The sequence below is a fragment of the Muscardinus avellanarius genome, assembly GCF_963383645.1.
Source record: "Muscardinus avellanarius genome assembly, chromosome: 4".
NCBI lineage: Eukaryota > Metazoa > Chordata > Mammalia > Rodentia > Gliridae > Muscardinus > Muscardinus avellanarius.
Window position 1 is genome coordinate 139,177,950 of NC_137789.1, and position 16,632 is coordinate 139,194,581.

At 40.8% G+C, this 16,632-nt stretch overlaps 1 protein-coding gene across 5 annotated transcripts in view; it reads right to left on the reverse strand.

Moving 5' to 3' along the window:
* Nucleotides 1-268: 268 nt before the first annotated feature.
* The window catches only part of SORCS1 (sortilin related VPS10 domain containing receptor 1), a gene marked incomplete at both ends in the record, with an annotated part of 539,831 nt that continues 523,467 nt past the window's right edge, over nt 269-16,632 (reverse strand). The window contains 3 exons of one of the 5 annotated variants that reach the window (XM_080694691.1): nt 269-348; nt 5,041-5,201; nt 5,326-5,431. In XM_080694691.1, the coding sequence (XP_080550817.1) occupies nt 269-348; nt 5,041-5,201; nt 5,326-5,431 (347 nt within the window). Of the gene's footprint in view, nt 349-3,276; nt 3,342-3,477; nt 3,614-4,217; nt 4,322-5,040; nt 5,202-5,325; nt 5,432-16,632 lie in introns of those variants that run through there. The other 4 variants (XM_080694692.1, XM_080694690.1, XM_080694694.1 and 1 more) reach the window with 4 other exon arrangements.

The following is a 16,632-nucleotide window of genomic DNA, read 5'->3' on the forward strand; positions in this document are numbered from 1 at the left end:
TCTTAAAAATGCATAACTTTTAGACTGAGCACCAAGTTTCAGGATAAAATAAACACCTTAAGGCAGAGACTTTAGAGACATTATCTGTTTAATAAATATGATTGTAAAAGCAATAAACAAGAGCAATTATACATTACACTACATAGTATTTAACAAAAAATACATCAAAAAAGTCATTTTAAAATTAGAAGTAGTTCCAATACTATAAGAAAACTTTCATTTTTTTTAAATTGGCTTCCTATAAAAATAAGTTGGCAAATGAGAGATTTCAATGCTCAGTTGGAATCCTGGAAAACACAGAACAGCTGCCAAGCACCCCATTGCTCTCAAAGTTGCTGTTGGAAACTTCTGAAAAAAAGCAAAGCAAACCTCTGCATTTTGGACTGTGAATCCATTTAGGAATAAGGCAAGGGAGAAAATGTCGGTTGGATAATTCAGGGTAGAGCATGCAGTTTGCCTTCTGGGATGTTATAAAATGTTGCAGTGTCATAGCTTGCCCTGAATCTTACCTTCCACATACATCCCTCCCCATACTCCTCTGACCTTAAGCCCACCCAACTCCTCAATGTTTTCACACCTGCTGTTGGCAAGTAGGTAGGCACTTGGGTCCCTCCCATTTGTAGGCTTTCATTACTATTTTCTCTTTGGGATTGAGCTGGCAAGGTCTAGTATGGTGGTTCTCAAACTTGAAATTTTATCATAATCACCTGGATAACTTATTGAAAAAAATTGCCGGGCCCACTATCACCCAATAATGGAGAACAACACTATTGAATCCCTAGAGTTTCTGCCTTGGTAACCTTGAGATACGGGACCAGAATCTTCATTTCTAACAGCTCTAGGTTCTGCTGATACTGCTGGCCTGGGCACCCCACTTTGAAAACAGCTAGCCAAGGTCACAGGAACAGTGAGGTCCCCTCTGAGCAGTACCTTGCCTCACTAATCACCTACAGGTGGGAGAGAGCTTTGAGGAGAGGCACATGAGGACACTGGAGATGCTAATACTGCAGCTGGCCACCTTTGGTCACTTTCCAAAATGCCAGGCATCTCATGGCCACCTCTATATTGAATTATAACTTACAACCTTTCTCCCCTATATCTTCCATATATTTATTTCACTGACAATTTTCACAATACTATTCTAGGCAAGGCACTGTGCTAGAATATAATTTCAATTGTTCATAATTTTCTAATTAAAAGGAACTGAACTGCAACTCTGAGGGCTCCCTGTGCCAGTCTGAGTGAGCCTCTTTAGGTTTCTAAACACTTTGTCTTCCAGATTAGATTTGGGAGGCTCCAACCAAAGCAAGTCAATGAGGATGTTTCCTGTGAGATAGGAAGCCTGGCAGATTGGGAATCAGATGAGTTCTACAAAAAGGTGGCTGCCCCAGGCATGATCCACTGCGCAGATCCATATAGGGCATCCTCAACCATAAAACCTTCCATTTGATGTATTTCTGACAGCTGCTTTGCTGCTCTTTCCCTGCCTGAACTACATAAGGGCAGGGATCTTCAGGATCCTTAGGATGTCCTCCTGATCACCAGGCTCCCTGGCATACCCTGTTCAAGAAGGAGACTGGGTTCTCTGAGTGATTATCAGAGCAGCTTTCTCCTGTCCTTCAAGAGTGGGCTTTGTTCAGTCCAAGTACTGAAGAAGGTTCAGTAGGTAAGAGGCTTTTGTTTCCTTCTCTCTCTGGTCCTTCTTTCCTGACTGCCCTTGGAAAACCAGGATTCCTTCATGCTTTGCAGATTTCTTTTTGCTTTGCTGTAGTCAGCTAACTCCTCTCCTTTCTACTGACTTATTTTTCCTTTACTGAGACCATGAATCTCAGAGATCAGAGAGCACATGTGAAATCACTGGGATCACCCCAAATAAGCAAAATCTCATCCTAATGTAAGATAAGACCTATTTTTTTCAGACTTTTTGACACTTTCAAACTTTTAGTCCATTAACCCGCCTCTCCTTCTGGTTAGAATCGGTTTTATTTCACACAAAAAAATTTATTCTACTGTGAGAGTGGAACTATTGTGTCACAGCAACTATCACAGGAAGAAACTGTCCTGCAATACAATTACATGTTCAGAACATTTATCACAAGGATCTTCCAGAATCTTTCTGCACACAGTTTTTTTAATGTGCGAGAATACCACTCTTTGGTGGTATGCTTTATTTTCCCCCAAAGTATATGGCCAGGATTGGATTGCTTTTACATATGTCTTTCACACACATTATGTATTTCCAGGTGGGAAAGGGAAGGATTTCTAGAGGAAGAGACAATGGGAACATGAAACAGAACCTCGGTGGGCAGGACGCAACTGGGTCAGTGTGCATTGAAGCTGGCATGCTTGGGAGTGTACGAAACCGACAGACACTTGCAAGTGGTAGGGGCAGGGTTGGCAGAAGCTAGACCGGTATTTAGGAAATGACAGGGTTAATGTCCAAAATCTAGCAACATGTTTGGGAAGAAAAAGTGGGAATCACCGAAAGAAAACTTGGGGGATTGGATGGGAGAGATTTAAGACATTGACATATCCTGGCCACACATGAATGGCAAACAAATGGGTCGGCCAGACGATGAAAAAAAATTTGTTTTTTACATCAGTTGGAGAAGGAGGAAGAAAAGCTGCAAGGGGGAAAAGCTGCAGGAAACAAAGGTCCATTTCTGACCTGCATCGCTCCCCTGCCTCCTCTCCTTTCCTATTGTACCTGCACACACGGGTCTTCAACTTGCACCTCTGTCCCTGTGGCCACGAGAATGGAAAGAAAACAGCCGGTGGTCACTGCTGACCGACAGAGCTGCCGAAACTAACTCAGAAGGGGAAATGACAATCAAGAAAGTGGAACAGAAAAACAGCTCAGGGTTTCAAACTCCTGTGCATGTCTTTGTGTCTTATGAAAAGGCCCAGGATGGCTAATCCACCCATCAGGCCATAGTGCTAAAATAGCTGTTAAATCTAGAGCCAAGAATATGTCCAAAAATACATGCAAATTTCCTTGGCCTATATATGTTATGAATTTTCTACAAACACGACCGATCAGAAAAAAAAAAAAGAAAGGGGGAGGGGAGTGTTTTCCATTAAAATAGAGCACCTGTACACTGCCCCTCCAAACATGTTCTCAGGTATTGTCCACATGCACAGGCTTAAAGCTAAAAACCCTTGTTGTCTGTGTCTGAAGAATTAAAAAGTCCGTATGCAGTGAGTGTTTGTTTGTTTGGATTTTGATTGTTTTTATTTTTATTTTTGTTTTGTTTTGTTTTTACTGGCGTCCTCCATTCAAACATTTACAAAGGTAGGGATTTCTTTTGTGCTTTGATTCTCAGCAACTATGGAAATACTTCCTGGCAAAATAGGAAACAGAACAACAAAGGAAAGAAAAAGAAACATAAAGTTAGTGGTCATGAATGATGATGCGGCTTGACAAGAGCGAAATTCTTTCCTGATCAGCAGGTCGCCTGTAGCTTTGGGGGCTTTTCCTTAAATTGCAAATTGTGCCCCAGCAGATCCCAGCTTTGGCGTTGAAGGTGGAGTGGCGTGTCTTGCTCTTTGCAATCGGAGAGATGAGTCACCAGGTTGAGTAGAAGGGGAGGGAGGGGAGGGTAAAGCTACTCTCCTAAGAGAAAACGTGTGACACTTACTCATTTAATGACACTGGAAATGGAAAGGTGTCAGAGATTTTGCAATGTGCTGCAAGATGGTCCTGGTGTAGGAGGAATAGCTACTTTAATAAAGTAAACAGCCACTGCAATTCATACCCTGTGGAAAGGAACTGAGAGCCAAATGACCCCCAAAATGCAGCATCTTAAGATACTTTAAAAGTGCACAGACAGGAGGAATACTTCTCTAGACATGAAGACAGAAAAGCCTTTACCCTTTTCAACCCAAAGCTATTATGTATTTATCACCCGGTCTCCCCCAATAAAAGAAAATGCACTGTGAAAATTGGACAGCAGATGTGACTGCAGTTGTTATTATTATTTGCAAGAGGAGCCCGTCATTGCATTTAAATTTCTCCTTAATATCTCTACAGACTTGTCACATATCCATTTAAAGAAAGGGTTTCGTTTCCATTTACATACTCATCCCCACCCCCACCCCAAGTAACAATCTTTAGGTAAAGGTCTTCTAGGTGGTTTGGCACTAGGACATTAGAGTGAAGTGTGAGTAGTTATAATTTATCCATCGCAGTCAGCAATGCAGGGTCTAGGTGTGAACATTTATAACTTCAACTCCTGAGACCAACAGGCAGGAGACACCAGGGAGAGGAATGGGTCAGCAATGTTGGCTCCATGGATCTGTCTAACTTCCTGGAAAATTTCTTCTGCAATAAATAGTAGGACTTAGCAACTGAATGTCAGACTCACTATACCTAGCTGTTGGTTCCCTGTGCTTACTTCACAGGCAGAAAGAGATCTATTGAACTATAAATTCCATTATATGACATCTGGTAAGGGGCAGTTAAAAATGAAGAGACGTTTGCCGATATGCTCTAACTTTGCACTTGGTCTCTTTTAGAATTCTCACTCCTAAGAACTTAGCTTCAAGTTCCCAGAAACCATTTTACTAGATAAATGGTTATCTAAATTTTTTTTTTAATTCTAGTTTAAAAAAAGAAGAAAAACACTCCTGGATGTTCAGAAAGGACAGTCCTCTGTCCCTGTTCTGCTCTGTCCTCTGGAACCCTTTCACCTCCTTGGAGCTATCTGTAGTTTTGCTTTAGTCAATACATACTATGTCCCTCAACTCCTGCCCAGCCCCCCAGTTCACCATCCCCAGCTTGAGGCCTCTCCTTGCATAAACATTTGAAGGCTGGTATTTTAGGGAAGGTTTTTGTTTGTTTGTTTGTTTGTTTGCAAAAAGGGAAATAAGTTAATGAGAGAAAAGCAAACTAGATAGGAGCAAGAAAGAGACATCTTAGCTATTTCTCTCAGGGTGTTAGAGCAGAAGAAAGTGGTTATGTGAAGCCAGAGAGGGGTTAGAGGGAGAGTCAGCCATTGGTTCCTCAGGTTGAACAGCTGACAGCTATTGGGAATCATTTACCTATGAGCTGTGATTCCACCTTCTCATCTATAAGCTGGCCAGGCCTCCTTAGTTCAGTCTGAGGAACATTGGGCCTGCTTTCAGTGTGACTGACTGGACTGATCATCTCTTGTTCTTTCTCATTCTGCATCTGGGCATAAACATTAATGCCCGGGATCTTCCTAAAACATTAACAGAAACCATCACCACTCTGCACGGGAGAAACACAACACGTTGATGCGTGCTTCTGAACCTGTCGGAAAGAGGGAGGAGGTCGGGGAGAGATGTGAACGGAGGGACACGCACCTTTTAAATTTGTAGATGACGAACACGGCTAGCCCCACGAACACCACTGAGAGCAGCATCAGCATGGCGGATCCACTGTGGGTTGGGGTGAGGTCCACCAGGGGCGCTGGGGGAGGAAGCAAAACACTGTCATGAGCAGAGACCCTATGATAGACTCACACGGTTCACATGCAGACAGGGCGAGTCCCAGGAGACTGAGTGTGTCAAACACACAAGGTACACATTATACAGGTGACAGGCGCATGCATTTGGGCCTGACCCAGTGACCATGGTGCTCCAACTGGTCTGTCCAAGCAATGGAAAGCACAGAGCCTATACCCAGAATGCTCAGCTCCAGCCCTGCTCCCCCACTTTCTGGCTATGTGATCCTGGGTAAGCAACTTCACCTTAATGTGCCTTCCGTGATTAGAGGGAACAGGTGGTTCAAGTTTCACGGGTGGCTGTGAGGATTAAATGTGTTAATGCATCTAGTTATTAAGCCCTCTGTGTTAGTTTTATTTCTGGTGCAGTTGCTACTATCATTGTTGTTGTTATTCTTATTATAATTAATCAATACATATGATCCTTGACTCAATGATGGGTAACATCTTTCTAAACTCATTAAAAGCTGGAAATATTTTAAGTGTAATGCACATAAATGCATTTCACATATTTAACCTACCAAATATCCCAGCTTAGCCTATGCTAACTCAGATGTGCTCAGAACATTTATACATTTATACTAGCCTACAATTAGGCAAAACACCATCTAACACAAAGTATATTTTGTAATAAAGTGTTGGATAGCTCACAGAATTTATTGATACTGAAAGTACAAAATAAAAAGGTTGTACAGGTATACTTCTGTGCCACTTTATAATTGAAACTTTTTAAAGTCCAAACATCATAAATCAGAGATTGTACTTATAACACTAGTTATTATTAAATAATTAATAAAATACAAATTATTATCTACTATGTGCTATATGCAAGCTTTTCCCACTAAGCAAAGAAGATAACCAGTAAAATCATGAGTAGGAATATTTTTAAGACTTGCCCAGTCTTGCTCATCCCACTCTAGCCTTGTGAGAGGCAGAACTTGGAAGTGATGGTCCATGCTTATAATTCTGCACACTCCAGGAGGGTGAGGCTGACTGAATATTTTCCTGGGTTGACCATTCTGATGCTTGGTAGAGGTATGAACTTCTCCTCTTCCTGACAGCCCACACCAGCAAGCTGCAGCCTCTCAAAATTTGTGATTTCTCCTTTCAAGCAAAACAAATGTTTCTACATGCAAAAGTCTCCCTCTCTGTGCTTTAATTTAGAGTTCAGTTCTGGAAAACATCTCTCTTCACCTTCAAATCTTCTTCTACCTTGGGGTCAAGCCTGTTATCATTATAGTGGCTTTGTTTGCAATTAATTTCTACACTATCAAGAACTGACATTTTGCAAATATGGCATAGATCCAGCCTACAAAAACAATCCACCTGTAGCCAGTGGAAGCTTGGATGTTGACCTTTAGCTTCCATCAATGTAAGCAAAGTCTGATACCCACAAACGCAGGTGACCTTTAAGCACCGTTTTCTGTGGCTTGTCTCTGTTGAGAGCTGAGAGGGTAACAGTCTGGCCATCAAGGTATAAATGTTCAAGGATAAGTGACTGTAATATTAATTGTCTCAAAATATACCCTAGACTGCTTCTGCTCTGTCTGGCTTTGTAGGATTCTATCTCAGTCACTCAGTGGTCACTGTGAGAAAGCATATTTCCTATAACCACCTAGTTTTGGTTTAAAATAGAAGTTAAATGGGATGGGGGGTGAGGTGGGAATTGGGGAAGGGCTAAATGAGCAATGTGTGCATGTATGTCTCTACCATCTTGTACACCATTAAGATGTATGACTACAGTGCACTAATAAAAAATAACCATTACAAAAAGGAAATTTTCTTAGTTTAGTAGAATCTGATTATTAAGTATAAGGAGTCTGCTGCTATTCTCTGCCCCCTGTAAATCAAAGGGAAAGTTAGTTGGGAAGTAGGAGTGAGAGAGAAAGTGTGTATATGTGTGTGTGTGTGTGTGTGTGTGTGTGTGTGTGTGTGTGAAGAGAGGAGCAGCCTTACCATAGTGGGACACCCAAGGCAACCTTGTTTTCCAACCCAAATGAGAAAAAAAAAACAGCCTTTAGTGCTCTCCATTAGCAGTCTAGAATTTATGCTGCACTTGGTGGGATCTCATCAGTGGACAAGAACATCTTCCATTTGCCAGAGACCTTATCGTAATTGATTTTCACAAGTGAAAGGCAGGACTATGATCCCATTACACAGATAAGGAAGGTGAAGTTAACATCTTTCCAAAGGACTTGGAACTAGTAAATGGAAGAATGAAGCCTTGGACCCAAGTTCTCATTCATTTTATTCATTCTCTCTCTCTCTCTCTCTCTCTCTCTCTCTCTCTCTCTCTCTCCACATTTTCTATATAATCAACTTAGTGAGAGATATTTAGAAATTTATTAATATTTTTAGGGTAGGGATTAAATATAATTTCTTCCTATGGCATGAGAAGAAGTTAACAAGTTTCAACTTTAAAGAGTTTAAAAAGGTATAGTTGGAGTCTGGGTGTGGTGGCACACACCTGTAATCCCAGTACTTGGTAGGCTGAGGCAGGATTATCACAGGTTCTACACCAACCTCAGCAACTGAATAAAACTTTCAGCAACCTAGGAAAACCTTGCTTCAAAATAAAATATTTTAAGAGGGCTAGGAGTATGTCTTGGTAGTACAACACTCCTGGGTTCAATCCCTAGTGCCACCAAAAAATAAAAAATAAAATTGAAACACTTACAACCCTAGAACATATACTGTTAAGTTTAGATGACACACATATGTATGTATTTTTGTGTTTGTAAAGAGAGATAATTGGGAAATCAAGCCTCCTGTACCCACAACTTAGTCTTAACAGCCATCAATTGGTAGACAATATTGTCCTTCTCTTCTCTAATCTGATCTCCAAGACCCAAACCACTGAATTATTTGCAAGCAAATCTCAGATATCATATAATTTTATCATCTCCAACTCTTAAAGCTAAAGTATCTCGGTCTGCCTCTCACTCTGCATGATTACAATACCATCATCACATTAAAGAAATAACAAGAAAATGATATTTTCAAGGTAATCTTCTAATGAAAACCCTTGATTTGGCAGGGAGACATGGAGACCCAGAGAGAGGGTGCTGATGGTGAAGAGGGTTAGAGACAGGAGTATGCACACTCCTCACTCCTCGGCAATGCTCTATTAGGATAGCTAGACAGCCGTGCGATGGTGCAATCAGTGTGCATAAGAACTTGCTTGGAAGGGTAGCATTTGAAATCAATGGAAAACTAAGGAAATAACCTTATCTGGATTCTCACGAACACAAACACAAACATGCATGTGCGCGCGCACACACACACACACACACACACACACACACACACAACTTTCTTTTCCTTCTCTTTTACTTCCTTTCTTCCCATCATGAGATTAAAATAAGTTTCAATTCTAAATCATTCACCCTTGTATCATCTTCTTAAAGAAGCAGCATTATCACTCTTATGTAATTAGCATATTTGTTTGGGAAAATGAGCCTCTGTTTCCCAGGCTCTGACATGTGCATCCCTTGCCCTACCCCCAGACCTGTCACTTATTCGTTTTGGGCAGGCGAGCAGGACCCAGCAGACAGCAGCGGGAGAGATTAAGTGCCATTGCTCTCTGTGTTCCGTGGGTGGCTTCTGCTTGTTGATCTGTGCCTGAATATAAACAGGTTTATTATTGCTCCACACAACAGCAGCTGCACATCTTCATTTGCCCAACGCTTAGGTGCATTTATGTGTGTTTTGCTGAGGAATGGAAGCTGGTGATAAATGGGCTTCAGCTTGTTGTGTGGAATTAGCATAAATTAATCCCTCTCCAATTGCAACCTGAACAAAGGTAGGTGTGTGGGAGAGAAGTGTCGAGCATTTTTTTTTTTGCCATTATAAATGCAAAGAGCATAACACGGATACCAGCAGTATTCCAAGTCACTCGACATTTCTAAGCCTCGGTGCTGGGATGCATCACTTCTAAACTCCTGTGAGGAACATGAAGATGCTTTGAATTATTATATTCTATTCATGAGGACCTGGGTAGATTATCATAATAAGAATACTTACAGTAATAGCCACATCTCCTTGTGAAAAAATGATCAACATATAGTTAGCGCTAAATAAATGGTTTAGTCGCACATATGAGAGTAACTCAAAACACCCCACCTGGGGTGAAGTGAAGGATATATGGTCCCATTTTGGGATCACATCATGGCTCTGCCACTCATGGGCTAAGTGACTAACTGAACTTCAGTGTCCGCGTTTGCAAAGAAAAATAAAACCCATGTTTGGCTTAGTAAGTTGTGAAAATAAAATGGCATGGGATTTTTAAAGCATGGTCATAGTGTCTGGCATATAAAATATGCCCAATTATTTTAGGCTTTCATATTATTGCTATCATATTTCTAAAATCATAGTCTATAGAAAAGAGTCCTGAAAAATAAAGAATGAGTTCTGTGATGGGTGAAATAGTTTGGGGAAAGGGTACATTTGGCTTTCTGTCTTCAGAGATTCATGATGTATGTCAGTTTATTAAAGTTCATAGTCCTACAGGAGGGTCCTTAATATTACCGGGGTTTTTCACAAACTCATTGTGCCACAGAAGCTTTGCAGCCAGTAGTCCCTGCAGTCCCTTCTGGGACATACTCCTCCCCACATGCCCCTTTCCTCCTTGCTGTGGCTTTACTCCTTTGCTTGGTTGATTTCCAAGTTTTAAAATCAACAACGTAGCATCACTCAGTGAAGCCGACAGAATCCCCTTGCTACTGTCTTGTGCTCATTCTTCTTCTATGAAGAGACTCTCTTGGAGAACTTCAGCCTGCACTATGGCCCTGAACTCTCAACCCCAGCTTCATATCTAATCCAAGAACTAATGCCGTTCAGGAAGTGGGAAAAGCAAGTTCAACATACCTTGATTTTCTTTTATTCCTCTCCTGCCTCCAAAGCAGATCCAAATCAGGTTTTAAGTTAGACGACTTGAATAGGAAAATCATATGGTCTATATTTTTTTCTGGAGAATGAAGGTGAGGGCACAGAGAAAGTTTTTCTAGAGTACAAAGGGGGCAAAAATATTCACTCTCATGTGGCCAGTGGGTCTTCCCTCCAGTTAAAATCCAAAGAGTTAATGATTGACAAACCATATTGGGGAAAACCTTGGGACTGCAGGCCAGGCTAGGCTGGAATTGCTAGGTAAGGCCTGGATAAAATAATCAGCTGGTTGGGAGACCATGAGACTGAGTCAGATCTAACGCCCTTGGCTCCTACGTCAACTACCAAACCCAGCTGAGAGTAACATGGCCCTGGTCTAAGAACCAAAACATAAGCTCAATAGTCAGAAATTGTCAACCAACTTTCAACTATGTACTTTCCACTGGAATGAATGAGTTCATTCCACTAAATGAATCCACCAGAATGAAAGAATGAATTGCTTCACTTTAACCAATAGTCAATCCATAAAAGCCCCTGGGGAGCCCTGAACCACTGGTGGCCCAGTGTGGCCTGATTAAGGAATCTTTACTTCATATTTTAATGTATCTCAGTTTATCTTAAAACAGTTCCAGTGACCCATGTAGCACCATTACTGAATTTAAACTGAGGATAGGTCTTCAGTAACATGCTGTCATGCGTGAAGTTGTTTAACTGACTAATGATGACCACGATGAGTCTCCAAGAAGAAACCTTGCCAAAACTGATAGTCAAGAAGAGAGGCCGCGTCTAGTTTTCTGGGGCTGAAAGTCAATGAGAAAGCCTAGCTACTATAGAATGTATAATTTACAAGCTACCTTAGACAGAACTACTTGGAGCTCCTGGGCAAATGCAGTTTCCTCTGCCACACTTGAAAGAAATATATATTCATCTTGAATGTTATGGTTTGGATGTGGCTGGAGTGTGTTCCACAGGGATTCATGTCTTGAAATTTAATTCCCATTGTAGTTAGTCAGAGAGTGGAAAATGTGACTATGGTGTTTAGAGGTAGGGCCTTTGGGAAATGGCTAGGGGTAGATACTGTCATCAGTAAAGAGCCCCCATGATTGAACACTCAAAGTTTTATAAGGGGAGGGGAACAGAGAATACAGAATGTGTATATGCTCCCTGTCTCTTGTCATGAGATTTTTCTGAGCACCCTCATACTCAGAAGACCATCACCAGGCGCAAGCCCTTGAACCTCCAGAACTGTGAGATAAATAAACTTGTTTTTTTTTTTTTTTTTTTAAGCCAGGTACAGTGGCACATACCTGTAATCATGGTATTTGGGAGGCTGGACAGTAGGATCACGGACTTGAGGCCAGCCTAGGCAACTTAGCAAGCGCTTCAGCAACTTAGTAATATCCTATTTCAAAATAAAAAAAAAATTAAAAAAGGGTTGCAGTTGTGGCTTGGAGGCAGAATGCCCCTGGGTTCAATACCAAGTAATAATAAATATTATAATTGGGTAAATAAACTCCATTCTTTACAAAGGTACCTAGCCTCAGATATTTTATTACAGTAAGGCAAAATGGACAATATAGATTCTGAGAGTGGGTCTCGGAAATTCATCTGTGTACATAAAGGGTTTTAAGCTTAACGGTTTTAGACTACTCGCTCATAAAAACAGTCAATATCTTTAGGGCATGTATGACCCATCTTTATATTTTCTGGGTCATCAAATCAAACAAAAAAAGTGTCCCTTGATGGCTAACAGTATAACAGTAAACTACCTGAAAACATATCAAGGCTCCCCTAATGCACGTTGATTACATTTCTGGATCAGTCTCTACCTGTCTCTGTGTCCAAGCCTTGTATAATGAGTCTGAAGCTTTTCCCACCAAGAAGTTAATCTTGTTACTTGACCCCTTGAGTCTGGGCTACCATTATAACATGCATTTGGCAACTGAATGCAGTAGAAGTGATCATGTGCTCACAGTGGGCTCCAAGTCCCCTGTATATGTATACTTTCTCTCTGTCTGTCTGTCTGCCTGTCTGCCTGTCTGTCTGTCTCAGAATCCTATCATTACTGTGGAAGCAAATCCAGAACATCTCTATGGATTAAGGGCCATGCGCATAATCATTTAGTCATCCAACCTTGTCCATTTCAGAGGAGCTTATATCCAGCCAACCTCCCTCATGTGGGACAGTCCAGCCAAGATCAGCAAAGCTCCCTAAGTGCCAGAAAGACATGTGAACACTGACAGAACCAGAAGAACCACCCAGCTGATCCCTAGACTCATGAGCAACAATAAATCCTTATGGTTTAGCTGCTAATCTTCCAGTGGTTTGTTACCTAGCAATAGCCTAAATCCATTCTCCTCAAAACTTTCTCTTTCAAGTGGATACACTTTGTTTTAGCATTTTAATCTTTGGGCTATACATTATTTAATTCTTGGTGTGGATTTCTGTCCCCTTGTCAGAATGGCTTGGTATAAAAAGATAATCATAAAGCTTCTCTTCTACAACAGGATATTTTAGTAATTAAAGAATATGCTATTAAAGCTTATACCGATATAATGGATACAATGCAGGGCAGTCCTGGCCACTTTTGATATAAGAAACTTGGTGTCTGAAGGGTAGCTCATCCCAAGTTTTAGAATCTCCTCTGTGTTTTAGTTGTATTCTATTGTCCCTTCTTTTCTCCCTTTTGGTTTGTCTTTCTTTCTTTTTCTCTTTACCATCTACTCTGCCTTTCCCTTAGAGAATTGCATTTTTGTGTCCTAATTACCACTTATTTTGAATCTGATGCATACTTGAGCCCCGTTTCTTTATTTCTTTTGTTTCCTCTCCCTTCTCCTGCCTTCCTGCCTTATTTCCTTCTTTCCTTGGGATTGAACTGAGGGGTATTCTAACTCTGAGCTACATCCCAGCCCCTATTGTTTATTTATTAACAGGGCCTCATTAAATTACTACAGCTGGCTCCAAACCTGCAGTCCTCATCTCAGCCTCCCCAGTATTGGGAATACAGGCATGTGCCACTGAGCCTGCCTTCTTTGTGCCCTGTTTCTGGTTGCTGCCCCCTGACCATTCTCTGACCAACAGTTTTCAGTGTATCCTTAGGACTGGCCAAATCAGGCCAGTTACCATCTGGTCATTTGTCTCTTTTATGTATTTATATAATCTTAAAATAAACCAACAATTGATAAAGAATCTATTAGAAGCCATGGAGTAACACTGTTGCTGGTCCTTGGTAGATTTATGAAAGTGTCACATTCATTTAATCACCTTGGGGGAGGGATATATTTAGATTTCTTGGCACCTGTTATTACTTATCATAATGATTTAATAACTGTCAAAAGCCACTGCATCCATATATCTTTGAAACTCTCTAATTATTTGAAGAGGAAAAAGAGAAGGAAAAATATCACAACCATGACTTTCCTCACAAAAGACTTATAAATGATAACTGTGTAGATAATAAGGCAACCAGAGACCAAAGAGACAGATAAATTTATTGGCTATGGAAGAGTTTTGCTAGTACTAATTTCTTCCCTAAATGGAAAATGTTATTGTAACAATTTATTTCACTTTATAGTTCAGAGTTCCACAACATTTGGCGTTTGCATCTATAATGTGGTGGATTAGATTATATTGTAGGTTCCAGTGCCTCTTGACTAATGCTAATTCTGCCTTCAAATGGAAAGTGTCTTTCCCACTAGGAAGCTGGAGGGCAGAATTCATGATGTATCCTGACCGAGGCTGATATGTGGAGTTGCTTAACCACTGCCTGCCCCCGCCTTAGTCATAATAGATCTGATGGTGGCAACTAAAGCCTAGAAATATTAATTCTCTAATATCTCTGTGATAACATCTTTTTATTACACCTGCAAAAGAAATTAAACCAGTCACCAACAGCATGAAAGCCAAGATAACGGTTTTATTACAAAACCCCCACACACCTTGACAAAGGACAGTTTTCCTAAATGTAAAATTGCCTGAAGAGTGCAACTAGTAGACAGGATGAATCGAAAGAACATTACTGTGTGTTTTTCCCCTATCTTATTTAATCTGAGATCTAAGGGTCTTCCTTGGAGAAATATCAACTTTTCATTTTTTGAACAATATCATGTTTGTCTGGATGTAGTGGCACACACTTGTAATCCCAGCATCAGGGAGGCTGAGACAGGAAGACCATGGTTCGTGGACAGCCTCAGCTACTTAGTGAGGCCTTTTGCAACTCAGTGAGACCTTGTCTCAAAAATAAAAGAATAAAAAATAGGTCTGGGGGTCTAATTCAGAGGCAGAATGCCTCTGGGTTCCACTCTCAATACCACACACACACACACACACACACACACACACACACATCGTGTGTTCAGCTTTCTAGGTGAACAGTGGCCCACCTGGAAAACTAAGTGTAGGATGGTACCCTGATTCCAAAACAAGTGCAGAAATACAGCGAGAGGTGGACATATCAATTTCTGCTCACACTAGCATAAGGATAGCATCGAGATAATATCATTTGTTTAACTCTCATAAAACTCTCGACTATTCAATTACCTCTGCCACTAAGATTCAGGTTCAGGCTTTAATCATTTTGCAACAGCTTCCCGGCCACAGCTCTGAGCTGGCCTGTGCCATTCATCTAGATTATGGATTTCCTACATCCCAGATTTGGAGGCATGTCACATTTTTCCCCTTTCCTCTCATTGTCATCTATCTATTCTGCCAATTAGGTTGTCTCCAACTATGCCAAGAAATTAGATTTTAATGTTTCTTACTAATTTCCTCCTCTCCTTAATATCACAAGCTGTTCTTATTTCTCGGTGTTAGTGAATGCCCTGAGGTGTAAATCAGATATATTGCTGGGGATAGTCCTACACCTTCCCTGGTTAGGCAGATGGATTTCTGAGTGTGGAATGTTAAAGGTCTGGCTGTGAGGAATTTGCTAGAGTCCCTGTACTTAATCTGTTGGAAGCCCCTGAGATCCTTCACTCTGTGCAGTGAGGTCTGAGCAATCTAAGCTGACTGTAACGTGTGTTCAGGTTTGAGAACAAGTGCTTTATAGCACAGACTTCCTACCCTGGGTTGGAAACAGTCATTTTCCATCAACAAAACAAGATTTTCTTCATCCCAAGTTGGTTTGAAGGAAGGACCCAGTCAACCTTGGCTTTTCTATTCCCTAAGTGCAGAAGTTCCATCAACTGAATTTTAGTTTATTTGTCCAATAAATAACCCTGGTGAAATAGTTGCAGAAAATCCCTGAAAGCTGGTTGTTTGTAGCTTGGTATAAATTAATCTAGGTTAGATTCTGTGTTCTCAAATAAAGTGTCAGTGTGGCCCTTGCTTGCTCTCTTTTCTCCTTATTTTCACCTAGACCCTTATCTAGTCTATTGCAGAACAATCAACAAATTTTATATCACTTACTACTGTCCTCACCCCCAGCCAGATATAAAAGATTGACTTTATTCATGACTGTGGGTACTCATAGGAACAAAGACATAAAGTTTGATGGAGACTGAAAGATCTGTACTAGCAATTAGGGCTTTAATTACCCCTTGCCATAAGATTCCCTCATGTAAAAATCAGGTAAAAAGTGGTACATTAAAGCTCATAGTTTAACATCTATTCTGTGGACTTCTTGACTGAGTTTCCACCAATATTTCTAGCCTTCTGATAGGGGTTTTCATTCATATGCTTTATGATATCAAACAAACATAAGTCACCAAACAATTTATTTGATAAGCAGGAATAAGACTTCCCTTTCTAGGTCCTTATCTCCATCAAATAAATTATTCTATCTTTCAATTCAGGCTTAAAAAATGTCTTTGTTATAAGGATAAAAAATTATGGATTATTACTGGAACAACAACAACAACAACAACTTCAACTTCTTCTTCTTCTTCTTCTTCTTCTTCTTCTTCTTCTTCTTCTTCTCCTTCTCCTTCTCCTTCTCCTTCTCCTGTTCCTTCTTCTTTGTGGTACTGGGGCTTAAAACAACTAGGGTCATTATACCTCTAATCTACAGCCCCAGGCTTGTTTTTTTATTTTTTTATTTTTTGGTGGTACTGGGGTTCCTGGAAGCCCTTCTACCTCCGGGCTACACTCCCAGACCTATTTTTACATTTTTATTTGGAAATAGGGTCTCCTAAGCCAGTGCACGTAGCTGGCTTCAAACCTGCAGTATCTTCCTGTCTCTGCCTTCCAAACGCGGGGATTACAAGCCTGCACCACCACGCCCGGCTCCCAGGCTTATTTTTGATGCTTTATTTTGAAACAGGTTCTCAGTAAGTTGCCAAGGACC